At 64.5% G+C, this 25,895-nt stretch overlaps 1 protein-coding gene across 1 annotated transcript; it reads right to left on the bottom strand.

The window, feature by feature from the left end:
- Window positions 1–382: 382 nt before the first annotated feature.
- TSPAN32 (tetraspanin 32) lies at window positions 383–17,950 on the bottom strand. The gene is made up of 10 exons (XM_064576015.1): window positions 17,872–17,950; window positions 17,182–17,296; window positions 16,326–16,423; window positions 13,352–13,435; window positions 12,786–12,860; window positions 7,728–7,829; window positions 7,027–7,113; window positions 5,331–5,414; window positions 4,955–5,046; window positions 383–4,624 (listed from the first exon to the last, which is right to left on the bottom strand). Exons 1-10 carry the CDS (start codon window positions 17,944–17,946, stop codon window positions 4,483–4,485), a joined length of 954 nt encoding a protein of 317 aa, XP_064432085.1. The 5' UTR covers window positions 17,947–17,950; the 3' UTR covers window positions 383–4,482.
- Window positions 17,951–25,895: the final 7,945 nt, after the last annotated feature.

Genomic DNA, 25,895 nt, shown 5'->3' with positions numbered 1-25,895 from the left:
AGGTTCCCCAGGAGGGGAAGTGGGTGTGGGACTCTAGTATCCGGTGGGCAGGTTCCGACTGGTCTGAGGATGGACGTGGGTGCATGCACGTGGCCCGGGCGGCCTTATTACAACAGCCCCTGCGGCCTGCTTTCCAACAGCGACAACAGATTCCCTGAGTCTCTGGACACCAGCTGGGGTCCTGCGAGCCGACTCTGACTCAGCTGGCCCAGAGCCGGCATCAGACCCCACAGGTGAAGGGCTCAGCCCCCCAGGGCGGCCCCCACTGGAGGCGCCAATTGCAAGTCCAGGCTGTGTTCTGGAAATTGGGGGGTTCCCGTGATCCCTGCTCGGGTTCCACGATGTCCCAGAGCAGCGCACAGAGCACAGGAAAGGGTTTCCCTTGCCATTACCTATTTATTAGAAAGGATACAACTCAGAAACAGCCCCACGGAGGGCCTGTGGGCGGCGAGGTGCCGGGGAAGGGCCGCGGGGCATCCACGTGCTCTCTGGGTGCCCCCCTCCAGACACCCGCACCTGTTCACCGACCAGCTCCCAGCGGCTCGGAGACTGCCTGGTGGTTCCCCTGGGTGGGCATGGTGATTACCTGGGCGAGTGACTCGACCTCCCGTCCTCCCCACTCCCCAGGGCTCTCTGCACGCCTGACCCCTCGGAGATGGGCCTCTGTCCCGAAGTCACCAGTCATCCCAGGGACACACCCAAGATACTGTCACTACTTTAGACATGACAAGAGTTGTACGAACTCTGTGGCCCGAACTGGAACAAAGACCAAATATTCATTTTCAATCATGTCACTGGCCACCCCTTGGTCTTTGACCAGATCCTTTATAGGAAAATGATCATAAAGGTCACAGGCTACTGGCAGAGTAGTAGACTAGGGCCGGTCTGTTGTCGTCGTGCCCTGTGAGGACCTCTCCCGGGCCGCCCGGCCCAGGTCTGCAGGCTCTGAAGGTGGGAGCACACCCGGCCAAACACAGCCGGTCCTCGAGGGCTCCCGGTGTCGGGGGCCAAGAGGCAGTGCTGTCTCTCGCTTTCTTGATGTGATCTGCACATTCGCTGTTATGTGTTCATTATTCGTCCCCAGACCCTCAGCTACTACTGTCCTGTCTCTCCGTCTGTGGTCTTTGGAAGGGCCCCCGGCCTGGCCGCCAAGCCTCCCTGCACCAGGAGCGCCTCCCCTCCGTCCACCCCCGTCCGACTACCAGACAACGGAGCGGCTTTCACTACGAACCCCGCTCTGCCAGATGGGGTGAGGGCTAGGCCGCCTCGTCAGGAGCTCCGGCGCTAGGTTTAAAGACCTCGCTACCGTTTCTGGCTTGGGGAGCGCCCGGCTCTGGCCCCCGGGGCTGCGGCCCTGCTCTCGTGGGCAGGTGCATCTGGGCGGAAACAGAGGAGTACCGTCACCACGCCCGTGTCCCCGCAGCAGCCCTTCCCCAGACCCGCCAGAAGCACACGCTGTATGGTGGGGGCGGGGGGGCTCTCCGTGCGTCCCAGTGGTGCTGAGTGTGAGCCCACGTGCGTGAAGGCCCTCGTGCTTTGCACAGACGCTGCTTTCGCTGCCTGTTCCTTCTCCATCGCACGGGTCCTCTGAGGGGAGGGCTCTCGGACGCCGGGGGCTGTGGACAGAGGCTCCTGGGCTGAAGAAAGGACGGTCCGCCCCCCAGATCGGGGCGTTGTGCCCTGCTCCAGAAGCACCCTGAGCACCTGTGTCCACCGCCGGTCAGCACAGCCCAGAGTCTGTGTCCCTCCTGCCAGGACCTGCCCGTGGCCCCGGGACCTCGGAGGCAGTCTCAGCGTCACCAGCCATCTGTGCCTGGGGCTTCCCAGCAGGCCCTCGGCACCCGTCTCTCTCCAGAGGCAGCCAGAACCGCGCTTCTTGGCGTCTGGTGCCTCTGCGAGCGCCCCAGGAATGTGTCTGGGCTCTGTCCACCTCTGCACTGCCGCCCCCACGACCTCCTCCGGGGAGCCCTCAGGGATATCCGCCTGCAGATGCGTCACCTTCCAAACTGGAAGGAACCCCTGCGATGGGCACTGACGTGTCCTCTCGCGCACCGCTGCAGTTCCCACGGTCATTCCCACGGGCCGTGCCGCGCGCCAGCATCCTTCCACAGGCCCGGTCCCGTCACCCGCCCACTGGGCCATACGGCCGGGCCGCTGGCCACTGGCCACGAGTCCTCAGAAACCAAACGCGGGGCTTCTCCCAACAGTTCAATTCTCCCCTCGCGGCTGGGAAAGCAGTGCGCAGGGCGGCCCACAGAGCTGACCGGCTGCTGGCTCCCTCCATCGGCGCCACCGGGGCCTTCCAAACAGAGCCTTGTCTGTTCACCGTGGAACTGCCGCCTGCGACCCAGCAGCTCTTGGTCGCTGGGCGAGACCTGTTTGGGTAGAATCAGGCCGCTCCTCCCACTGTCCCGGAGCCTGCCCCGGGGAGGAGAGGCTCTCTGCGGCACCGCCTCCCGGCACCTCCTGGGCGGCACGGGGGCCATATGAGCCACCACCATCCCTGCCATCCCCCTGAGAGCGCTTTTCCACCATCAGTTAGCATCTGGTAACAAGGTAATAATGCCCCTCAGATGGAGCTTCTCCTGCTCGCAGTCCCCGTGGCTGTCACCGGGAGGCGCCCATAAGCTCTTGCTGCAAACCCTTGCTGAGGGTCCACATGGGGCTGTGGCCAGAGAAGGCGCCTGCATCTACCCCGTGTGGCCTCAGGCCCCATGGACGCTGCTCGAGCAGTGCGGCTGCGTGCCCGCTGTTTGCTGGCACCGGGTGGGGGACACCCCCAGGCAGACGTCCATCCCCAGAACACGGTCCGGGAAAAGAGGAGACAGCTTTCATGAGGCCTGTCACACTCTCCAGCTCCCAAAACCTGGCCCACCTGGGCATGTGGCCTTCTCCAGGTCCAGTGGCGGCCGGGTCAGGCTTGGCTGTGGACGTGCGCGTGGTCCCCTCCGGGTCCAGTGGCGGCGGGTCAGGCTTGGCTGTGGACGTGCGCGTGGTCCCCTCCGGGTCCAGTGGCGGCCGGGTCAGGCTTGGCTGTGGACGTGCGCGTGGCCTTCTCCAGGTCCAGTGGCGGCCGGGTCAGACTTGGCCGTGGACGTGCGCGTGGCCTTCTCCGGGTCCAGTGGCGGCGGGTCAGGCTTGGCCGTGGGTTTGCTGCCACAGTGCCCACGTCAGGGAGTCTGGGGGGCTTCTCTTCTGCCCCCCAGTGAGGGTGGAGCCCGGACCGCAGCCCTCCGTCAACCTTTATCTGGATCAGGCGGCTGATTATCGCCCCAGGTGCTTCCGGGTCTGCTCTCAGTGATCTTTGTTCCTGCTGCTCGTCTTCCTCCATGCTGGTGTCCTTGGTGTCCCAGCAGGTCAGTAGCAGGGCGTCCGTCCCTTCGGCCCGCCCAGCCTCGATGGTGCTGTATTAGGGCCTTTGTCCTGTCCCGCCCATGTCTGTTTTCTCCCTCCGATCTCTTAGTAACCATCTGGAGACTCCCACCCCGCCGAGTTGCTGGTTCACAGAATTTCACCAAATCCCCTTTTCTTTCCTTTTGCTCCACCGTTATTGTGCAGAGGACGCCAGCTTTGCTAGTTGGTATCATTAAAATATATTTTGCGAGCCGTAGAAGGCAAGCTGAGCAGAACAGGACCGGGGGTGGGTGGTGCGCATGGCCAGAGACCGACTGTCCCCCACCGCAGGACCCACGAGATTTGGGGCATCCTCGTCGGGGGGACAAGGTCTGCTGCTGCCCCCTGTGCCCTACTTTTGCTGCTCCATTAGGCACACCAACATGCTTGCTTTCGGAGGTGTGCGTGTGCGTGCACGCGTGTGATTGGAAACACAAGGGGAGGACTGGGGTGGGTATTTGTTACATCGTCAATTTTTTGGCTGTCTGTGCCAGAACGGTCCTTCTGTTTTGGGGGGACCCCCCTTTGTTCGTCCTGCTGGGGGCTTGGAATTTTTAGCAGAGGGTGCATAGCCTCAGGGACAGTAGGAGCACTTATCAGAGAGGGGGTTCGGGTGTCCAGGGGGAGCGCCTGGCTACTGGATTTCTACAGTGTCCTCCCACACTCACACCACAGGTCCTGCCTCGGGCCCTGCACCTGTGAGCCCAGTGTCCCTGGAAGTGTGAGATTGCTGCCTGAGAGATGGAGGTTCCCAGTGGACCTCATGCAGCCACAGAGACCCTTGAAAGCAAAGCGCTCACCCGCCAGACGGAAGGGGCGGTTGGAAGGACGGGCGTGCCCTCTCTGCCTTGCAGGTGAAGTCCTCTCATGCAAAGGATGTGGTCTTAGGGAACAGAGGACCGTCCCCACTGATGGCCATCAAGGAGGGGCCCTCGGTGTTCCGCCAACAGCCTGGCCTCCTCCTCCCCCGTCCCTCCGCCACGTGGCAGAAAACACCTCACATTGTCCTTGTAAGGCTCGCGGTTGAGCCGACTGAGCCTCTGTGAGCACTCAGGTGGTGGGACGGGCGGTTCAAACGTGTCAGTCGTCCTAGAGCAGCCGAGGGCCCCCCGAGGGTCCACTTGCACCCGGGCGGCCGTGGAGAACATCTGCGTCAGTCGGGGACTGAAGCTTGGGGCTCCCTTGGGAGCGTCTGAAGAAGCTGGGCTCCTGGGGCTGGCAGCTGGGCACTCTGGGAAGCAGAGGGGATTGTGAGAATGTTCTAGAATGCACGGGGGCCGGGCAGGATGCCTGGGCAGGGAGGGGCCCAGAAGGCCAGGGCACAGGGGCTGGGGGTCTGGGTCTGGGTCCTCCCTGGGGCGCACTCATGAGGTCAGGTCTAGGTGGGGAGTGGGGTGAAGGGAGGGGGGTCCCTGTGGGGCTGTAAGAGTGCGTGCAACTCGCCGGGGACCCCCTCCAGTGGCCAGGGAGCCAGCCTGAGCACCCGGCCACCTCCGCCTGCTGCTGGCCTCTGCCCCTTGGGGGATGGGGTGCGCGGGGGCGGGGGCAGGCCGGGGCCTACCTCCGGCTCAGGGTGTATTTGCCCTTGCGGTCCAGGCTGCTGCCAGAGCGAATGGCGAACCAGAGAAAGGAGCTGAGCAGCATCGCGTACACCTGGGAGGGACGGGTTGTCAGCATCAGCGCCTGCGGCTCCCGGGCAGGGGCGCACGGCCGCCCTAGAGGCACTGGGCTCTGCGGGGCTCCCAGCGGTCTCGGGAAGGTGGTGAGGTACTGTCTCCTGCCAGGCTGCCTCCCTGGGGTCAGCAGCCTCCTCTCTGGCTCCCAGTGCACGGGGAGCCCTGCTGCTCCCCGAGGCCTCTGCTGTTCCATTGGGGTGGGGGATCCACGGGTGGAGGGGTGGCAGCTGGGGAAGGGGTGCTGAGGGAGGGCGAGAGTACCGTGGCGGCGAGGCCGATGCCGGTCAGGGTGGAGGCGATGTTTCTGTGCGTCCTCAGGAAGCTCCTGATCCCCACCAGGCAGTCCTGAGCAGAGGGCAGCTCGCATGGCACCCACCCTGGCTGTCCCCCCCCGCCCAGGGTGAGGACCTCTAGTGCCCACCTGGGCTGAGCGCTAGGGTGATGGGAAGTCAGTGGGGGCTGAGGTGGTGCGACCTACCGCCCCAGAGCTCCGGGGGAAGGCATCACAAACAGGCGGAAAGCAGCGGAATGGAGTGGGCCTCCATGGGGACTGAAGGTCGCTGCCCCAGGGTCCAGCGCGTGCCTTTCTTAGGCACCCGCTGACCTGCCTGGGCTGGGTCACGGGTCTGGCTCCCCTGGGCAGGCCGGGTCTCCCTCACTCCCTGGCCCAGGTCGAGGGGAGGGCAGAGAAATAGCTGGTGGAGGGGCTGGGGTCCTGGGCTGCCCCAGCCTCCTGCTCTATCCCTGACCCCAGTGCCTCCCCAGGGCAGGGCATCCACAGAAGCTCTCTCTGGAGGAAAAGGGAGGTGACCGTCCCATCTCTGAACCACTCAGATGGTGGCATTTGATTCGCAGGAAGACGCTGGCATTTGGGGCAGGCCCAGTGGGATGTTCGGGATGCTCTTCTGAAGGCTGGGATGGGGAGGGACAGGAGGCTAGCTTGGCGTCTGTCTGTGCATCCATCTGTCCACCTGTCACTGGACAGGGGCTGGGCCCTCCAGCCTCCCTACTGCTACCTGGGCCTCTGCCCCGGCTGCAGTCCCGCCCCTGCTCACATCTGGGCCACAGGACTGACCGGCTGGCCTGGAGGGTGGGACCTCTGGCCTCCAGGGGCAGCCGGAAACGGTCCCAGGAGCCCGGGGCCACAACCCTGCAGCCTGGCCTGGGTGCCCCATGGGAAAGCAGCCCCTGATCAGCCCCTACTCCCCGTGTGGCCACACGTCCTCCCGGTAGGCAGCCTGGGGGCCTGACTACCCTCCAGGACACCACCCCAGCCGCTCCCATGCCCTCCCTGGGGCAGCTCCAGCACCCATGCCCACCCTCTGTGGCCTTTACGGTGGGGACCCCTCCGTCCTGGAAGGCCACAGAGCCGTCCCTCAGCCTGCTTTGCAGACGGGCACTCGAGGCCCCTCCCTGAGAGGCACAAGCTCTCAGCCCCCTCCCAGGCATGCTGGGCCCTCCGCTGCCCCCACCCCTCCCTTCTGGGCCAGGAGCCATTTGCATCCTTCTGTCTGCTCTTTGGAAGGCAGCCGGGAGCCTCTTGCCCAGAGATAGGGGTGGGTTTGTTTCCCGGACAGCGGAGGGGAGGGGAGCGGGGAAGGCGGCTGCATAGGGGAGGGCTGGTGGGGAAGCTGGAAGAGGTGCCAGGCTCCTCTCTGGGCCGTGGGGAAGAAGGGACTTCCCGGCTCTGCGTGCCACTGACCCTCCCTGTCCCTTCCGTGGAATGTCCTTCCGGTTCCTTCCGAGGAGCCCCCTCCAGACCAATGTCTGTCTTCGGCCTCCCCGTGCGCTTCTGGAGGCTTCTGAGGGTAGGCCTGGCCTCGGAAGGGATGAAAGAGCAAAGGGAGCAAGAGGCCAAGTCCAGCCCTCACTGCGGCCTCCAGGAGTCCTGCAGCGGGGGGCCGGGGCCGGGGGAGGCCAGGGAGGGAGAGTGCAGGTCCGGGCCTCCCCTCCTCACCTGTCTGGCTGCCTGCTCTCCCCGACACAGACCGGCCTCCGCGTCCCCCAGGAGGCTGAAGGGAGAGCTCTTGCCACAGCACAGGAACTGCAAGAACGTATGGAGGGATGCGTCTGCAAGGTGGGGCGGACGGGGGACAGCACAAGGAGGCCACTGGCGAGGGGCGCCCAGCAGAGCTGCCCCAAGAGGCCCGGGCCGCGTGCGGGGGCGGCAGGCACCAGGCGGCCCGGCCCTCCCGGCCCCGTGGCTTCCCCATAAAAGGAGGGCCCGTAACTGTCCACCCCAGCTGTCAGCGCAGCCACCGCCCGGCCCGCGGATGGCGCACCAGCTGGCGCCCGCCTCCCGGGCTGAGACCCGGTGGCCACTGGGGCCTTGCTTCATGCTGTGCCATCACCAACCTGAAGCTCTTAATCAGTTTTGGACAAGAAACCTTTCCATGTTGCTTTGGCCCCCAAATTAGGTAGCCAGCCCTGCCCAGGTCAGAGGGAGAAGACAAGAGGTCTTTGTACCGCCCTCCCCACTACCGAGAGGGTGTCAGTGGCCTATGTCCTGGGACCCCTGGCTCAGCGTCTGGCCCGGGGCCAGCTGACTCTGGGGGCAGGCCACCCCTACACCCATTTTCTGGGTTGCAGTCCACCTGGGGAGGCTGAATGTTCCGGAGCCAGCCTGGCGAGGGGGAGGCCACCCCCCCACATGCTCACCATGTCCTGAATGGCCGCCAGCTGCTGCCGCGGGGTTCCGGACAAGTTCTTCACCGCCCGGTCATACACCAGGTCGTAGGTGTCCAGAAAAGCATCCTCCACCTGCACCAAGAGCATCGTGGGAAGACCTCCGTGCTGGTGAAGCCCCCTCCCGAGAGACGTGGCTCCCTAGTGGTGGGCCTGGCCCGAGTGTGCCGTCCTAAAATCTCCCCTCCTCCTTCCACTGGGCAGAGCCCCCTGAGGCCAGAACCTGGGTCTCCTGGGAGGCTGGTCCCCAGACTTCCACATGGGGCCCCCTCCCAACAAGAATGACCACTACTGTCCCAGTCCCGTGCTGGGGCCAGGTTCCTGCACGACGCGCCAGAGACCCAAGCCCTGCGGCCCGCCTCCAGTGCTGGTCATTCGGGGTGTGGAGGGCCTGGCCGAGGGAAAGTCCACCCTGCGTCTGTCCATTTGGGTGGTGGGACAGGGAAAGCCGACAGCCAGGCCTGGGCAGAGAAGGCTGGGAGAAGCCTCCTGCCAGGAGCTCAGCTCCCTGCTGATGGTCTACGTCTCTCCCTAGAACCACCTGGTGGGTTCCAAAAACCCCGGGCAGCTGGGCTCCAGGCAAGGCCTTTGACCAAAGAAGCCATGGGTGTCCAGGGCCAGCTCTGGGCAGACAAGGCAGATAGTAGGGAAGGAAGGCATTGGCCAGGGGCCTGGCCGGGTGCTGCCCTCACTGAGCACCCCAACATCACCCAGACCCCACTGCCTCTACCCTCCTACACACCTCCTTCTGCCTTTGCTCACACCACTCCCCGCAAACCTAAATGCCCACCCTTGCCAAATTAGTCCCCCAAAGACAAACTGGAATCTCACCTCCTCCAGGAAGGCTTCCTTGACTGCTCTGGACTCAGCAGTCTCCTGGCACAGGCCAGGCTTCTTTGCGCCTCCCTTGCCCTCTGATGCCTCCTATCCCCTCCCAGAGACCCCTAACACTCACTCCCTTGCCCCTTTTCCCACCCTGAGCTGTGCTGAGCTTACAGCTGGGACACAGCTGTGGCTGCTCAGGGCTGCCCTCCAGGGCTCGGGTAAACCGATGCCCATGCCTGCTCCGGCCACTCACGCGCTCCCGGAAAGGGTGGCCTTCCGTCCGGCATCCTGGGGGACCGGGGTAGGTGGGCCGCAGAGGCTGCCTCAACAGGAACCAGAGGGACTTTCATCCCACCCCCACCCCCACTCCTGGCACTAACTGGCCCTCCCGTGGAGACATGCACTGCAAGCCATCCCGAACTGGGTCAGCTGGCTTCTAGCCAACCCGCTGGGAGGTGGGCAGTGCCCTGGGCTGGAGGGCAGGCGTCAGGCTGGCCACCAGGGCTGCAGGGCCTGGCTAGTGGCCCTCTCTCTGCCTGTTGCCTCAAGACCACGAAGCCTCTGTGTCCTCACGGGAGGGGGCCCGGGGAAGCTGGGGGCCCAGTAGAGTGGGCCTGGGGTCAGTGGGCAAGGGGCGGAGACAAGGAGGCCAGCTCAGACCACCCTCCTGGTTCCATCCCCCCACTAGGGCCCCGGGAGTAGCTGGGTGCCCCAAGGCCAGCTCTCTCTAGTGTAACCTTGGCCTAGGAACAGTGTGCTGCCCTGGAGTCTGTCCCCACCACCCCAGAAGCAGGGGACATGAGCCCCTGCTGCAGGCAAAGACGCAGATCCTGCCAAGCCACGTCCCTCACTCTAGACTCCCGGGCCTGGCGGTGGGGGCCAGGCTGGACTCTTCTCACAGACCTGGGCATCTGTCCCCTATTACTGAGTTTAGAGGGTGCTCTAGGAGCCTGAATCTGTGTTTCCCCAGGAGAAAACTGGGGTGGACCAGGTGGTCTCAGAGGCCCCCTGGCCCTGCCACCTCTGAGTCCCCTGCCACCTCTGAGTCCCCTGCCAGGGTCCCCCCTCCTTGAGCCTGACTTCAGACCTCCAGGGCTGCCCCCCAGGATGGATTTAGAGCAACAGGGGTGGAGAGTGGCAGCTAGAAAACCCCGCGAGGGGCAGGGGCACCCTCTCACTGCCCACCCAGGGGCTGTGGCCTGCTTTGAGGCCACAGAAGAACGTGGCTGGTCCCTTCTGACTGCATTCTCTGGCTTCCTGTCTGTAGGGCTGCCCCAGGCCGCCATCGGCACCCCGTATTTCAGGATATCTTGGGGGGTTGTCCAGAGAGATGCAGGGGGACAGTGGGAGTGAACCGGTTGGCCTTTGGGATCTCTCTGGTCACCGGGCTGCCAGCAGGACCCTGGAGAACGAAGGAGCCTGGAGCTGGGACATATCTGGGCTGGGAGGGTCCCGAGGCTCAGGTTCCCGGGGGAGGCCCAGGATGGAAGGCACCCCCTCATGCAAGCCCAGACACCTCTGTAATAGTCCCACTGAGCCCTTCACTGGCCCAGCCCCTCTCGGGTCTCCACGCCCCCCACCACCGGGGTGGAAACTGAGGCTGGGAAGGCAGCTGGTTGCCCGAGGGTACCAGGCGGGGAGGCTGAGCCCAGGCTGAGGCAGAGCTCTCGTGACCAGGCCACTTCTGTGCCCGCAGGGGCCTGGACGTGCACACAGACCGCACTGGGAGGCAGATGGGGCCCCCCAGGCCTCGGGCCTGGGAGGAGGCCCAGCCCCCATCAGGGGTCGGGCAAAGCCCCGAGAACCGACCCCCAAGGGCCAGTCAGAGTCTGGACCAGATCAGGAGGGTTTCGTGGGGGATGGTGGTGGGGGGTTGGGACAGAAGAGGCCCAGCTGGGAGCTGTCTGGCTTCCACCCCCTCCCCTTCTCAGAGCAGGATCCCCAGCTGGTCCGCCCGTGGCCTGCAGCCCCTGCACGGCCCCTCCCCTGCAGAGCCCAGGATCTAGGGCTCCAGCTATAAACACAGTGCGTCAGAGAAGAGAGGACGGGCTGTAGCTGTCCCAGGAGAGCCGCAGGGGCCCCCAGGACCCTGGCAGCTGTCCTGAGCGGGCCCACCCATGCTGTGACCCAGACCAGCAAGGGGCCAGATCAGTGGATGGAAAGATGAGCCTGAAATGCCTGCCCGCCTGGCTCTCCTTGAGCAAGCCTGCTGGCCAGCCCCACCAAGGGCCCAGGTCACCCTGCGGGGGCACCAATCCCCTCCAAGAGCCTCGCAGCCAGAGGAAATGTAACGAAAGGGGGAGGTGACCCCAAATGATGCCAGGGTGGCGGTGGGCAGTCTGGGGGAAATCCTTGGGCAGGGAAGGGAAAAGAGGCATTGACTCAGGGCCCTGGATGGTGGGCTGGATCCCCCTGGGTCCTCCTGCCTGGTTCTGCCAGCGTGACCTGGCTCCCCACCCCCCAGGGCTGAGTACCTCCTCTGCAGGACAAGGGCATGGCCGCCATGCTCGGCCTGGTGACCCGGCCTCATGGCCAAGGAGCATGGAGAGGGAGAAGCGGAGCCCACTTCTGGGGCACAGGAAGCCAGGACCAGAGAGGGTAATCACACAGCTAAAAGCACACAGTAGGAACCTGGCCCAGTGTCCTGAGCCAGCTGCCCCCTGTGAGGCTCTGCTCCTGCATGACCATCGGGGGTGGGGGGTGGGAGGTGGGGGGGAGGACAGAGAGGCTGGAGCCACTGGGGGCTGAGACACACAGGCAAGAAATCACGCCTGTCCCGTGCTGCTCACACAGTGTTTTGCCAGAAGCCGAGTACGTTTCAGGCAGACTGGCCTCGGTGTCCCTGGGCTGGTCCTTGTGGAGCGCATGGAGAAACTGAGGCCCATTGAGAGGAGGGGCTGCTGGGGATCACGGAAACTCAGGGCAGACAGGGCCTACGCAAGACAGCTCTCCTGCCCCTCTCTGCGGCCCCTCCGGCTGGCCCCTTGGCTTCCCAGCCGCCCCGGGGGGCTCGACTGGGTCTGGGCTCTCAAGGGATCTTGTCCACGGCTGGGGGCTGCGGGAAGGCCCGGCCCTTGTCCCTTTGGCCTCCGCCAGGGAGCAGCTGGGCTAGCAGCTCACCCCTACTCTCCATCCTGCCAGGGCCCCTCTCTCCGAGCCTCTTGGGTCCCCACTTGCTCTGCCCAGACAGAGGGCCTGGCCTTGAGCCCCAGCCCTGGTCCGGCAGGGGGCCAGCCCCACACATGCACTGGCCAGCCCCATCCCCCAGGCTGGCTCTCGGCTTCATCTCAGGGCCCCGAATCCAGACGGAATTTCTGGAGGGCCAGGCTGTCCTGGCTCCTGTGCCCCAGGGGCTCCCCTCAAGCTGCGGCCCTGCCCTGCTCCCCTGGGTCAGCACCCAGGCCTGCAGGCTTCGAGCCCCACTCACGTATGTGCTCTGGGGGCTGGGGCCCTCGTGACTGAGTTAGCCCAGAGCTGGGGCTTTCCACGACCCCCCAAAATGGGACAAGGGCCCTCTCACATTCATCGACACCCAGCTGAGCCAGCCAGCACCCAGAAACCATCAGCTGAGTGGATGGAAGGACGGATGGACAGATGAAGGAAGGAAGGAAGGAAGGAAGGAAGGAAGGAAGGAAGGAAGGCAGGCTTCACCTCCTGCAGGGGGTCCATCCCCACCATGACCGTGGGCATCACCACCCCAGTCACCACGAACGCAGAAGCCCTGGGAAGAGCCCACAATGGGAGTGGGACCAGGACAATAGCCAGCACCCGCCTCCCGCTGGGCCGCCCCCGCTCCAGGACTGAAGGGAGGATGTCTTCCTGGGGCCTGGACACTGGCAGGGCCCACTCGGGAGCGCAGTCCCTTCTGGGCAGTTTCCGGAGCACTGACCCCTCTAAGCAATCCCTCAGGTCAGCCGGGACCCCCCTCTCCCTGCTCTTCATCCCCTTTCCAACTCCCGGCCCCTCTCAGGGCCCAGCAGAGGGCAGGGCTGAGGGGCCTGGGGGTGAGGGGGTCGGAGGTCCACACCTGCTCCTGCTTCCCTGGGAGCTCCTGCACCAGCCCCAGAGAGGTCTGGCCCTCAGGGCCCTGTGCACCCCCTTCAGGCAGAGGATGTCCCCCCAGAATGGTCTCTCCCCAGTGGAGGGGCGACTTTCCCAGCTCAGGTACCCCTCCGCTGTGTGATGGGGGTGGGGCCGGGTGCTCACCTGGGTGGGGTTGTGGAATCTCCAGAAGGCCACCTGCACCAGGGCACTGAACACCAGGGCAAAGCACAGGAAACCCTGGGACAGAGGAGGCATGGGTCACGGTGTGTAGCCCAGTGGGCCACCTGCAGGCCACCTGCAGGCCTGGGCCTTCCCCGCGGGCTGCTGCCCCCCAAGGGGGAGACCCACCATGGGCTGCAGGGGGCACACTCCTCCCACCCCTTCTGGCCCTTTTGGGAACTCTCTCCCCATTCCCATCCTGGCTCATGAGGGCACGTTGATGGCAGAGCCATGTCCCCTCCCCCAGAGAGGGAGGGAGTCCCCAGGATGATGGAAGCCCCCGCCCAGGGGGGCTGCTTCTGGGGATGGGCCCTGGGAGAAGAAACTTCCCCTTTGCAGGAGGGTCCAGGCGGGTGCAGCGTGGCTCTGGGGCTGCCCGCTGCCCTGGCCAGGGGCGCTGCCTACAGGTTCCCAGCAGAGACAGCTGGTGGGGCACCCCGAGGTAGGGTGAGCCTGGCAGGGAAGCACCCCCACCCCGTCTTCAGACCCTGTGCAGTCCCCTGACTTACCCCCCTGGAACCCCAATATTGGAGATGGGAGTTCTCTGGGGGGAATGTCTTTCCATCACCAGCACCCCCACAGTGCTCTTCTCTCTGTCGGTCGGGGGGTTGGAGCTGTTGAGCCCCCGCTTGCAGAAGCCGGGAATCTTACAGACCCCGCCCCTGAGAAATGCACTTCACAGGCCCCAGGACTCTTTTGTGGGCAGTTTCAGAGGGTCACCCCAGACTAGGATCCCCAGCCTATATGCTGCCCTGGGGACATCATCCCCACCCAGAACTCGGCCTGCCACCTGCATGCCAGGGACCCTCAGACTGGGTCTCCCGCCACGTCTCCTCCTAGAGCTCTGGGCAGCTCATCGGGCTGCCGGCCACACAGCCTCGGTGTCCGGAGGGCTGATGTGTCCGCATCACCTCCTCCCCTCTGCACCGGCTTTGTGGAGCACCGCTGCCCCGGGCCATGCGTCCCTGGCTGGGCTGACACAGCACCCCTCCCTGGCCCGTCCACAGCCCGGCGCAGGGGGGGGCCGGGTTCTCCCCACCCAGGGGCCTCCTCGCGAAGAGTGACACCCAGGAGAATCGATGACCAGTGGAATGGAGAGATGCCTGCAGACACAGATGGACACACGGACAGGGGCTGTGGGCGGGGCTGGCACCAAGACCCAGTCCCACCAGGTGCTGGGAAAGAACGGGCCACCCCCACCAGTGCCCGGTCTTGGTGCGGGCACAGCGGCCTCAGGCTCTACTCGGGGACGGGCAGCCCTTGCGTTCTCCTGCTCCCTCCTGCCCGCCCAGGGGCCTGCAGGGCCTCAGTCTCCAGGACATGGGTTCCTTCCTCCCCCTCCTCCTCCCTTCCTCCCTGTCCTTCCTCCTCCCTCCTCTTCCTCCCTTTCCTTCCTCCTCCCTCCTCTTCCTCCCTCTTCCCCCTCCTCCTCCTCCTGGCTGGCTGAGGGCCTCCTTCTCCATCTGGAAACCATCGCTCAACACTGCCTCCAGGTTAGAGGCCCTGAGCCAGCTCAGGGGACCAGCATTTTCCAGAAATCATTTCATTCCTCTGGAGAGAGCGAGTGCCCTCCCTACCTCCACCCGCCCGCCTGCAGATGGGGCCTTGGGCGAGGCCCACTCCTCGTCCCCAGGGCCTGCGTAGTACAGGCCTGCTGGGGGCAGCTGGGCCCGGCTCTGCATTTTCTTGGTCCTTGTAAATAAAATACATAAATAAACCAGCTGCCCCTGCCAGCCCTGCTCTAGCAGCCTGGCGAGCTGGTTCATTTCCTGCTCAGAGGCCTGTGTGGGGCGAGGCCCGAGGGGGTGGGGCAGGCAGGGGCGGGGCGGGGGGGACAGCGGCGGGGCGCCCGGCACGTTGGGAAGGGTCTCCCTGCTTGATCGTCCCTCGTCCGTGCTGCTACGTGTGTCCAGACACACAGCCGTGCCAGACACCACGGGCATGCGGGGACCCCTCGCCCGGGCCCCTCGGGGCCGGGGGGCTGGGCCCAGGGAGGGGTCTGGGTGCAGCAGGCTGGGGATGCAGACGCGAGACCCCCGGTGCTCCCCAGCCCGGCCCACGAACCAGGGCAGCGGGCAGCCTTGAGCATCTGGGCCGGGAAGAGCAGGTGGGGGCTGGGGGGCGGGGCACAGGAACCCGGGGAGGGGAGCACCTTCCGCCTCCTAGAGCTTAGGGCTTTGGCCCAGCACCATGGCGTCCCCTGGTGGCCAGGCTGCCGCCACCGCCCGGCCTCTCCAGGCCTGGGCAGGCCCTGCGGCAGCCTTGTCCTCCAGCCCTGTGCGCCTCTGGCAGGCCCTAAGCCTTAGGGCTCCGCTCTCGGGGGACAGTCCACCTGCCCTGTCAGCTCCCACTGGGCCTCCCCTCCCTCCCTGACTCCTGGCCACCAGCAGACCGCACCGGCCAGAGTCTTCGTGCCCACTCGCGCCCACACCGCCCGGCCCACCAGCCAGCGGGGTCCGGGTTAGGGCTGGACTGCCTGGTCCCATGCTGCTCCCCGAGCCCACCCCGGGCTGGCCGCCCGGGCCGCAGCTTCGGGAGATGACTGCAGGAACACGTACCCTGGACCCCTTTCCAATGTAAACCCCCAACCCCAAGAGGCAGAGAGACTCCCTCTCCTGTTCTTTCCGAGTCTCCCAGACACTCTGTCTGGGACTCTCTGTCCCTCACTCACGCTATTCAGTAAACTCCGTTCACTTTCTACCCTGTGCGAAGCCGAGGGCCCTCCTGGCTGGTCCCGCGGGACCCCCTCTGGGTCCTTGGACCTGGCCTACCTCCATCAGCAGGACTCTGTCCCGAGCCTGCGAGGAGTCCTGGAGACCCCAGGCAGGGAGGGCAGGTGCCAGGGGGAGACGGGGGTGCAGGTGCGTGAGCCCAGGGCACCAGGGAGCCCAGGTTCCGGAAGGAGAGGAGAGCCTGTGCCCAGGACAGACAGGCCTTGGGGGGGCGGGGCTGGCAGGCGGAGCAGCGGGACAGGCCAGTGGGGACGAGGATGGACCCAAGGGACGAGCAGGAATGGGGGCAACAAGGGGGCACTGGCCCTTGTGGGGTGAGGCAGAGCCTCTCCACAGCTGCAAAGGAGCAATGCGGCTCAGACCCCCTTGGGGCACAGCACAAGCCCAGACCTACAGGTGACCTGGCCAGTGGAGGGGCTTTTCCCGCCTCCCCTGGCCCAGTAACAGGAAATGGAAGCCGGTTCCCAGAGCCTCTGGTGTAAGAGAACCAGACGCTCCCTTTGGCAATGGCCACCAGGCCTGGGAGGATCGGCACTGCCTTTCTCGCCTCCGTGGATGATGGGGTGAAGCAGGCCCTGGCGGAGGGGTCCTGGTTGGCCCAGGTGGATGGGCGTCCTGGCTGGCGCACATCTCTGGGCCTCTCTTTCTGCCGGGACTCTGTGGGAGGAGGCAGGCTCCCTGGGCTCTCCCTGCCCTGCGTGCTCCTGAGCCCATCCCAGGGGCCGGGGGACTGGGGGCAGGGACAACTCACCCCAGCCATGAGGCCCCCGGCCTCCCTCACTGTGGCTGCGGCGCCCAGGACGGCACCCAGGGTTAGGAGCCCGGCCAGGCTGATGCCGACGTAGAAGGCTGGGTGGGGACAGAGAGCAGAAGGGTTAGGCATGCCCCGGACACGGGGTCCCCAGTGCACAGGGCCAGCATCTGCAATCCAACCCAAGGGTACACTCAGGCGGTAGGCTTCTGGGAGCTCTGAAGAGATCAGGAGCCCCGCTCAGGCCAGGATGTACCACCCAGCACCCACTCCCTCTCCTCCCAATGCTGAGAAGGCAGGAGGGAAGGAGGAGGCCAGAGGCCCTGCCCCCCACTTCTGCTTCCTGTCCGCCAGGGGATATCTCAGAAGCCACCAGGCAAGTGCGGGGTGCTCGTTCTTATCAGGCCAGGCCCAAGACCCAGGCTTCCTGCTCCAGGATTCAGGCTTCGGGGTAAAAACCTGGGGCCTCAGGGCCGGGAGGCCTGAGGCTGGGACCACAGCCTGTCTCTCTGGGCCTCAGTTTCCCCCATGGCTGCCCTCCTTGGCTGTGCTCTTGCCTGAGACCCAGCCCCCAGAATGCCTCGAGGCTCAGGCCCCTTTGTTTCGGAGCAACCCCCCCAGGACACTGAGGCCATCTGGATGCCACCTGGCCCTAGGCTCCCAGGACAGGAGATGAAGGCACAGGCTGGGGCCCAGACCCTTGGCTCTGCCCGGTGCAGAAGGACCCCAGGGTGGCCCTCTCTGCCCACACCCACTGCCTGACCTAGCCCGGCTCCACTCGGAGGCCCCCACCCGCCCCAGGCTGCCTTTGCACCTGAAGTCCCCTCCCCGACAGAAGCCACCTGACCTCACTTACCCCAGCGGTGCATGGCCTCATAGGGGGTCCTGTCTGAGGATGCATGGCCGATGATAGCAAAGTGGGCCCCGAAGTAGGTGAGAACCGCCAATGTGGCCACAGACAGGCCCAGGAGCTGGGGGTGGGGCGGACCACAGTGTGGGGGCAGGGCTGGACACACGACGAGGCCCAGAGCACAGGGTCTGGGTCTCCTGGGTCCCTTGACCAACCTCCCCCTAGCTTCATGGTCTCACTTGAGACAGGCTCAGCTTTGGGACTTCTGGGTGCTTCTGTAGGGTGGTCTCAGGGAGGCCTTTGTCCCAGACACCCTGCCACACACGCACGCAGATACACTGACAAATACACACACACACACCGCTCTCCCCCCACTGCACACACATTCATTGTGCAGCTTCTCCCAGGACCCAGAACCTTGCATCATTCTGTCTGCACAGCCCCTAGCGGCCCCCTCCCCCTGCCCCCCTCTGACATCAGTTCACCAGCCACCCAGGTCCCACGCTGCCTGGCGGGGCCCACAGGGCATCCTGCGCAAACAGCCACTTGCCAGGGGTCCACCACCAGGGGCCCCAGGTGCATGTCCCGGGGGCAGGATGGGGACAGCAGGGCTGGGTGTGTGTGGGGACCACAGTGCTAGAAGGGTCTGCTGACACGGCCCCCCCCCACACCCCTCCCACCCGACCAGCCTGTTACCAAGACAAAGAAGCTGGTGACCAGCATCTGGCATTTGGCCACCCTGACCCGGCTCCAGGGCCGCGTGGTGGCCATCTCGTCTCCCTTCTCCTCTGCTCTCTTCTCCCCTCCTCTGCTCTCTTCTCCCCTCCTCTCCCCGCCCTTCCCCACCCACTGTGGTTTCCAGCTGGGTGGGGGCCTCAGACCACAGCTGCCTGCCCAGGAGGTAGGCTGCTCTCTATTTGTCAACACACCCAGAGAACTGAGCCTCTGTTTGCTCCCAAAGACACGGAAGATGGGCAGGAAGGCAGTGGAGGGGCAGCGAGGTCAGTTCCTGCCACCCCTGCCTTCCCCAGCCCTGGCCCAAGGCACCAGGACCTCTGAGGGTATGAGGCTTCTCCCCAAAGGGTGCGGCCTTGTTCTTGGGCTGCCACAGAGCACATCCTGGGAGGAGGTGGGAGGAGGTGGTGAGTAGAGGCGAAGGTGCCCGGGTAGGGGGTGAGCTTCTTGTCCTGGGAGTATGCAAGCAGAATCCTGCCCAAGGCTTGATCCTTGCAGGAGTTTGGGAGACAGGATCGCATCTGAGCATCACTGTTGGAGCATCACCTTAGGAAACACCAACCGAAACATTTTGGAAAGGTAATTCAGAGCAGAGCTGTCTGGAGGGCGCCAGGGCAGCCGGGACCCCTTGTCAACCAGGTGCCCCCAGACCGCCGCCCACCCTGGTCCCAGGAGGCCCCACCCTGGATCTGCAGGGGCACGAGGGGGTCTCCGATGGCAAGTGCCTGTGGACCGCTCCAGGTGGAGCCCAGGTGTGACCCAAGGGACAGCAAGAGTGAAAGTGCGGGACCCCCAGGGAGTGGGCCATGCGGGCTGGCCAGCCTGACCCTCTGTCCATGGAGATGAGCCTCTCGTCAGGGTCTGCTGCATGCGCCTGTTGCTTTTCTCCAACTTTGGTGAGAAAGACAGAGCCTGGCAGCCTGTTGGGACGCAATGAGGTGACCCTGCCTGCTGCCAGCCCCCCGGGCGCCTCCGCACTGAGTTTGGAGGGAGCCTTGCTGAGCCGGAGCCGAGCCGGGCCTGGGTTCTTGCCCTGCCGCCGCCGAGCACGCACCGTGCACTGTGCATGGGTGGCCTTGCGTGTCTCCCCAGAGCGGCGCCGCATCGCTCGTGGGCAGGAGACAGAGCCCGGGCCTCCGACCACGGCCCCCTTTCCCCATACGCACGTTTACCCCGGTGAACCCCACCCCCTCGGCTGAACCACAGCCTCCCCCTCCAGCACCTCGCCACCCGCCCTGGGAAAGGAAGCGGCATCTGGGGGGGAAGCCGCCGGCTCTGCCTGGCTACCCGGCCTTCAGCCACGTGCCCATCTCATCTGGGCACCTGGGCTGGCCACCCGCTCCTGAGGGCTGCGCTGACCCATGGGAGCCACGGGGGGACCTAAAGCAGCAGGCCCATCCCCGAGGGGCTGGCTCAGGGGGACACGCCCCTGCCTGCCCCCCTTGGACCTGAGGGTCAGGCCGCACCATGAGCCAGCCTGGGCTGCCAGCCTGGGCTGCCTCCTGTTTTCTTTTCCTCGAAAGATGCTGAGCTTCCAGGTGTCCGAGGGCACATGTGTGGGTGTGCTTGCACGCGTGGGCACACGTGTGTAATATGTTATTTGCTGGCCAGGGAACTCCTTTCTCTTTCCTCTCTCCGACCTCATCTAATAAAGGATTGGTTCACTGGAAACTGTCACAGGAGCTCACTGAGAGTGCTCCCCGTGGCCACGGCGGGGACCACAGGGAGCCCGCTTGGCGATGCAGGATGGTAGCCCACCTTATCCCACAGACACCTGGGGACCCACGCTGGGCACGTAGCCGATGGAGTAGAGGAAAGGGTGGCGGAGAGAGAGAGAGGTCAGTTCCTGCCAAGGCACCAGGACCTCTGAGGGTATGGCAGTTCCTGGTGCCTCTGCCGGCCGGGAGAATCCCAGACACTGTGCACGGATGCGCCCCCATTGGGGGGGGAAGCCCAACCCCCGCCCCTCGGGTGTGACTGTCACAGCGACTTCCTTCCTGAGACCACGGGATGGAAGGCTGCACCTGACGCACACCCTGCCAAGTGAGCAAGGCCAGCGTCACGGGGATGAGTCAGGTGGGGAGCACGGGCCCGGACCCGATGGGGTGGGAGGGCGCTTCACCCTGGGGTCCTCTTCCCAAACCCACAGCCCAATCTGACCGTGACACACACACACCAGACAAACTTCAACTGAGGGGCGTCCTACGGCGTGCCTGACCTGTCTGCCTTGGAACTGTCCGGGTCATCACAAGCTGTCACAGACATGAGGACTCAATGTCCCGGGGTGCCCTAGATGGGAACCTGGGACAGAAACAGGCTATTAGGGAAAAACTGAGACACTCGGAATAGAGTGCGGACTTCAGTGGACAATAATGGGTCAATAGCCATTGATTCATTGTGATGTGTCCCATACCCATGTCAGATGTTGGTATGAGGTGAAGCTGGGTGTAGGGTACATGTGAACTCCCTGTACTACCTTTGCAACTTTTCTGTAAATCTAAAACTGTCCTACAATATATTTTATTTAAAAACATGGTTTTGTCCAGCACCCCAGGCTCATAGCACAGAGGGGAGCAGGCACGTAGGAGCTGGCTCTGCCTGTCCACTCATTCAGGGACGTCAAGTACTGGCCTGCCCACCTGCCCGCCTGCCCACCTGCCCACCTGTTTACCTGCCCGCCTGTTCACCTCCCGCCTGCCCTCCTGTTCACCTGCTCGCCTGCCTACCTGTCCACCTGTTCACCTGCCCGCCTGCCCACCTGTCCACCTGCCCACCTGCCCGCCTGTTTACCTGCCCGCCTGTTCACCTGCCCGCCTGCCCACCTGTCCACCTGTTCACCTGCCCGCCTGCCCACCTGTCCACCTGCCCACCTGCCCGCCTGTTCACCTGCCCACCTGTTCACCTGCCCACCTATTCACCTGCCCACCTGCCCACCTGTTTACCTGCCTGCCTGCCCACCTGTTCACCTGCCCACTGGCTCACCTGCCCACCTGCCCACCTACCTGCCTACCCACCTGCCCGCCTGCCCACCTGTTCACCTGCCCACCTGCCCGCCTGCCCACCTGCCCACCTGCCCGCCTGTTTACCTGCCCACCTGTTCACCTGCCCGTCTGTCCTCCTGTTCACCTGCCCACCTGCCTGCCCACCTGTCCACCTGTTCACCTGCCCGCCTGCCTGTCTGCCCACTGGCTCATCTGCCTGCCTGCCCACCTGCCCACTTATTCACCTGCCCGCCTGCCCGCTGGCTCACCTGCCCACCTGCCCGCCTGCCCGCCTGCTCACCTGCCCACCTGCCCACCTGCCCGCCTGCCCGCCTGCTCACCTGCCCACCTGCTTGCCTGCCTGCCTGCTCACCTGCCTGCCTGCCCACCTGCCTGCCTGCCCGCCTGCTCACCTGCCCACCTGCCCACTGGCTCACCTGCCCGCCTGCCCACCTTCTCCTTCCCCCACCCGCTGGCCCTTCATTCACTTGCTCCCTCTCCTACCCTTTCATTTTATTAATTCCTGCAGCTCTTCACTTGAGCATTCTATCCTGCCTGATCGCTGCTTGCTGCCTCAGTTTACCTAGGAATCTGGGTAAGGGGACTTTGGCACCGAAGCAGATCCTTGCCATTTGGCGGTCGCTCTGCCTGGGCCAGGAGGTGGCAGCCTCTCTCCTCCTTCCTGACAGCCGCAGGAAGGAGCTCTGCGAGAGTTGCCCCCCGCCCCCGACTCCATCAGAAGTAAGCAGAGGGCTGGGAGGGCAGCAGGACCACCTTCCCCACCCAGGGAGAGGAGCAGGTTAGCACCTCAGCGCACCTGGGGCCCGGTGAGCTCATCAGCTCCCTACAGCCCTGAGTGTGGAGCTCTGTGGGCTGGGCCACTCACCGGGGTGGGGCTGAGCGCCGTGAGCCCTGTGGGGGCCACATGGGGACCCGAACAGCCTCTGGCCTTCTCTCTGCCCTTTGCCCTGAGTCTGAAATTTTCCCCAGAAGCCCAGATATGTCCCTACCTGGGGCAGCTTCTCCCGAGCCTGGGGTGGGGCCAGGGGCTCTCCGTCATGATTGGCTTAAGTCTGGGTCAGCTGTGTACGCCACTTCGGACCCACACAGCCCAAGGAGCCCCATTTCTTTCAGAAGTGCCCCCCCCTCCTGGGTTTGCAGGGCACACCCTGCCCCAGACACTCCCCAGGCTCAGGGCTCTGGGCGCGGCTCCTTCTCCCCCGAGACTCTGGGACAGAGCTTGTCCTGCCCATGAATGGGTGGGGTGGGGCCTGGGGAGGGGTCGAGGGCCTCCATCTGCCTCACAAATGCCAGGGACAAACTTTGGAGGGGGCCTCCATCCCGCTGAGCAGCCCCAACAGGAGGGGGTGCCCGGGCACCGTGGAGTCCCTGCCCTGCCCAGTCTGCCCGCCACCTGGCCGAGACTTGGTGTCCAAGTGTCCTGGTGAAGGAGGAGACAAGGGGCTGGGGGCCCCCAGGGTGTGGGAGCAGGACGTCCAAACCTCCTAGGGCTTCCCTGGGTCAGCGGGGGGGGGGGGGACGGGGCAGGAGCCAGCAGCCCCCACCCTGGGCCCAGGCCTCAGCAAGGAGTGTGGACTGGACCCTCTCCCCGCCGGTGGTCCCCAGCCCCCACTTCGTGGCAAACATTTCCAGCCCACTCCTGGCATTTTCTTTAACCCGTGGTAAGAGAATGGCCAAGCACCCCCTGCCTCCTGTAATCTGCACGGCTCTAGGGCACCATGCACACGCCCTCCGGGGGCCGGGGGAGCACCCCATCCGTGGCCCGGCCCCAATCAGGCTGCAGACCCCACACGCTGGGGAGTCCTGGGGACCCGCCGCTCTGTCTCCCGGAGGCCGGGGCACAGGGTCGGGGTAGAGCTGACAGCTGAGTGAGGGGTCGGATGAGACGAGGCTTTATATTTGGGTGGTGGGCTCAGTACCAGCACCCTACAGACTGGATGCTGCACCCCCAGATTCCGTGCCCTGGCCTTGCCCCCAGGTGGTGGTGGAGGGGGGCCTCTGGGTGGGGGTTACGTGAGGGTGTGAGGCTGGGGTTGGTGACGTCCCTGCGAGGACACAGCGAGAGGGTGCTGTCTGCAGACCAGGAAGGGGGGTCTCCCCAGGAACCACGGCGGGGGGCCCGACCTCGGGTTTCCAGCCTCCGGAACCGCGAGAAGACACGTGCGCAGGTGAAGGCCTGCCTGTGGTGTGGTGTTCCGCGGCCCTGGCGGACTAAGCCCGCATCCATCATAGGCTCACCTCCTATGTACTGATCAACTCTGATCAACTCTGGGGAAACCAGCGAATCAAACAGATGTGACCCGGCAGCCCCGTGGGCCCGTCTGGAGTGGTGGGAGGCCCACGGTGGAAGGGGCAGGAAGGCCTGGGGAACACGTAGGCCAGGCAGGGGTCCCGGGGGGAAGAAGCATAGACGTGTGGGGGTGGTGGTGAGGAAAACAGGAGGCGTGGGCACTTCCTGGGCAGGACCTCCGCCCAGCCTTCACCTGACTATACGACACACAATTTGGAAAATGTTGGGGACCCTCCAGGTGGCAGGAGGGATGGGGGACGAGAAGCAGAAGGCAGAAGCACTGGGAGGCCTCGGGGGGGTCGGGGGGAGGCAGCTGAGAGCCTGCTCTGAATGCCCGGCCCAGAGGCCAGCTTGGTGGGCAGGAGTAGAGGCTGGCCTGGGGTGCCCCTTCTGTTGGGGATCTGCCCTGCCCACACCCCCTGGCATGGGGCCTGGTGGCTGCAGAGGTGACCCACGACCAGGTTTGGTCAATCACAGTGGCCTTCCTTGGCCCCAGTGATGGGTCTTGGGGTTGGATGTGTGACCCCCAAAGGTCACTCTCTGGGGGAGGAGCTGTGGGGGAGGCGCCCAGCAGTGTCTTCCCTGCCACACGGAGCCGTGGGTGGGAGGAAAGACAGGGACCCCCAGGCCTGTCCCACCCCCAGCACTGGCTGACCCCGGGTGGCTCATGCAATGTCGGTTGAGGGCTACCGTTTGCGTAGGCTGGTTGGAAGTGGGGTCTCCCACATCCCAGCTCCGGATTACGGCAGATGAAGGAGGAGTGGGTCGGGGGGTGGGCACCGAGTCAGGAAGCACGGAGGTGGGCTGCACGGAGGGCGGAAGGGACGGCCACTTGCTTCTGTAGGAAGCGTTGTAGGACCCTGCACCTGTGGACTCAAGGGCTGGCCCGGCCAGAAGGCCCCTGGGGCTGTCGCCGAGAGGCAGGGCAGTGATGGGGGCCGTGATCTCAGCTAGTGGACCGTGTGTCCCTAGAGCCGAAACGGAAGGACAGCCTATAAAGGCACACTTGATAGGAGTACGTGAAAAGCTCGGGTCAAGCAAGCAAACATGCCACCTGAACCCCGACAACAGAGACACACGGCCCCCTGACTCTGGTCAACTCCGAGGCTCGAGCCAGTTCACGGACCCAGACCCCAGCTTGGAGGGAGGACACCGAGGCCCTGCTGGTCACCATCTTCCCACCTTCCCCAGGACCCACAGCATTCACCAGGGTGACTGTGCCCCAGGGGGCTATGTAGACTTTGGGGACCTCGGGACCCTGCTCTGAACTGACCCCGATTCCCAGAGGCCCTGAACATCCCTGTCCCCACCAGGCGGGGCAGGGCTCGTGCAGGCCTGACCATTGATGCAGCTCAACCCAGGGCCCCCCTCGCATGGGGGTCAGGGGGTCCTAACCCCACCGTGAGGCGGCCCCTCCAGCTCCCCAAAGCGTAATTGGAGCCGACATTCCCATCAGCTGGCAGGCTCCCACACGGGTTCCCTGACTGTGGAGGGACGGCTGTGATGGTGGGAAAGGCCACGTGCAGCCATCAGAGCCACCCCTCCCCAGGAAGGGGGTCCCTGTAGGGCAATACTGTGTCCCCGGGGGTGGTGCGGAGGCTGGAGCCTCCCCCCAGGACTTGAAGGGTGCGGGGCCGCGATTCCCACCACAGCTCCTCTCCCCTCGCCTGTTTGGCCCGTGCGGAGGCCAGGAGGGTCGTGGGGGGCGCAGGACAGTGGTTACAGGGATCTAGTGCAGACTTTAAAAAAAAGAAAAACAAAAACAGATTTTTAAAAAAGATTTTTATTTTAGTTTTATTTATTTTTAAAGATTTATTTATGTATTTGTTTATTTATTTGAGAGAGCGCGCGAGCCCATGCAGGCATGGGGGAGGGGCAGAGGGAGGAGACAAGCAGACTCCCTGCTGGCCATGGAGCCCAACGTGGGGCTCGATCTCACGACCCTGTGATCCATGACCTTAGCCAAAATCAACAGTCGGGCGCTCAATGGAGTGAACCACCTAGACGCCCCCAGATCTTTATTTTAAATAATCTCTACACCCAATGTGGGACTCGAACTCACAACCCCGAGATCAAGCTTCGCAAGCTCGAGCGATGGAGCTGGCCAGGCGCCACCGCCCCCCGCCAAAAAAAAAATAGATGTTATTTTTTAAAGATTTTTTTTTTTTTTTAAATCTCAGAGAGAATGGGAGACAGAGAGCATGAGAGGGGGAGGATCAGAGGGAGAAGCAGACTCCCCGCTGAGCAGGGAGCCTGATGTGGGACTCGATCCAGGGACTCCAGGATCATGACCTGAGCCGAAGGCAGTTGCTTAACCAACTGAGCCACCCAGGCGCCCAAAAATAGATGTTATTTTTTAAGCAGCTTCGGGTTGACAGGTAAGTTGAACCAGTAGCTGGAGAGTGCCCCTATGCCCCCTCTCCCCACACACTGTGTCCCCGTTACCAATACCCTGCGTTCGCGTGGGGCCTGGTTACCATCGGGGGCCAGTGCCGATACGTCCTCATTCCCCGAAGCCCACGGCTGATGTGAGGGGCCAGCCTTGGTGGTGTACGTCCTGGGGGTGTGGACACACGCGTACCCCTCACTACGGTGTCATATGGAGAGGGGTCCTTGTCCCAAACCTCTGTGCTCTGCCTGTTCATCCATTCCTTCCCCCCAAACCCTGGCCGCCACTCATTTTTTTACAGTCT

This window comes from Mirounga angustirostris, unplaced genomic scaffold (assembly GCF_029215605.1).
Source record: "Mirounga angustirostris isolate CCGP_5_RB_7025 unplaced genomic scaffold, mMirAng1.0.hap1 SCAF_13, whole genome shotgun sequence".
Lineage (NCBI taxonomy): Eukaryota > Metazoa > Chordata > Mammalia > Carnivora > Phocidae > Mirounga > Mirounga angustirostris.
This window is presented reverse-complemented; position numbering and strand designations above follow the sequence as displayed.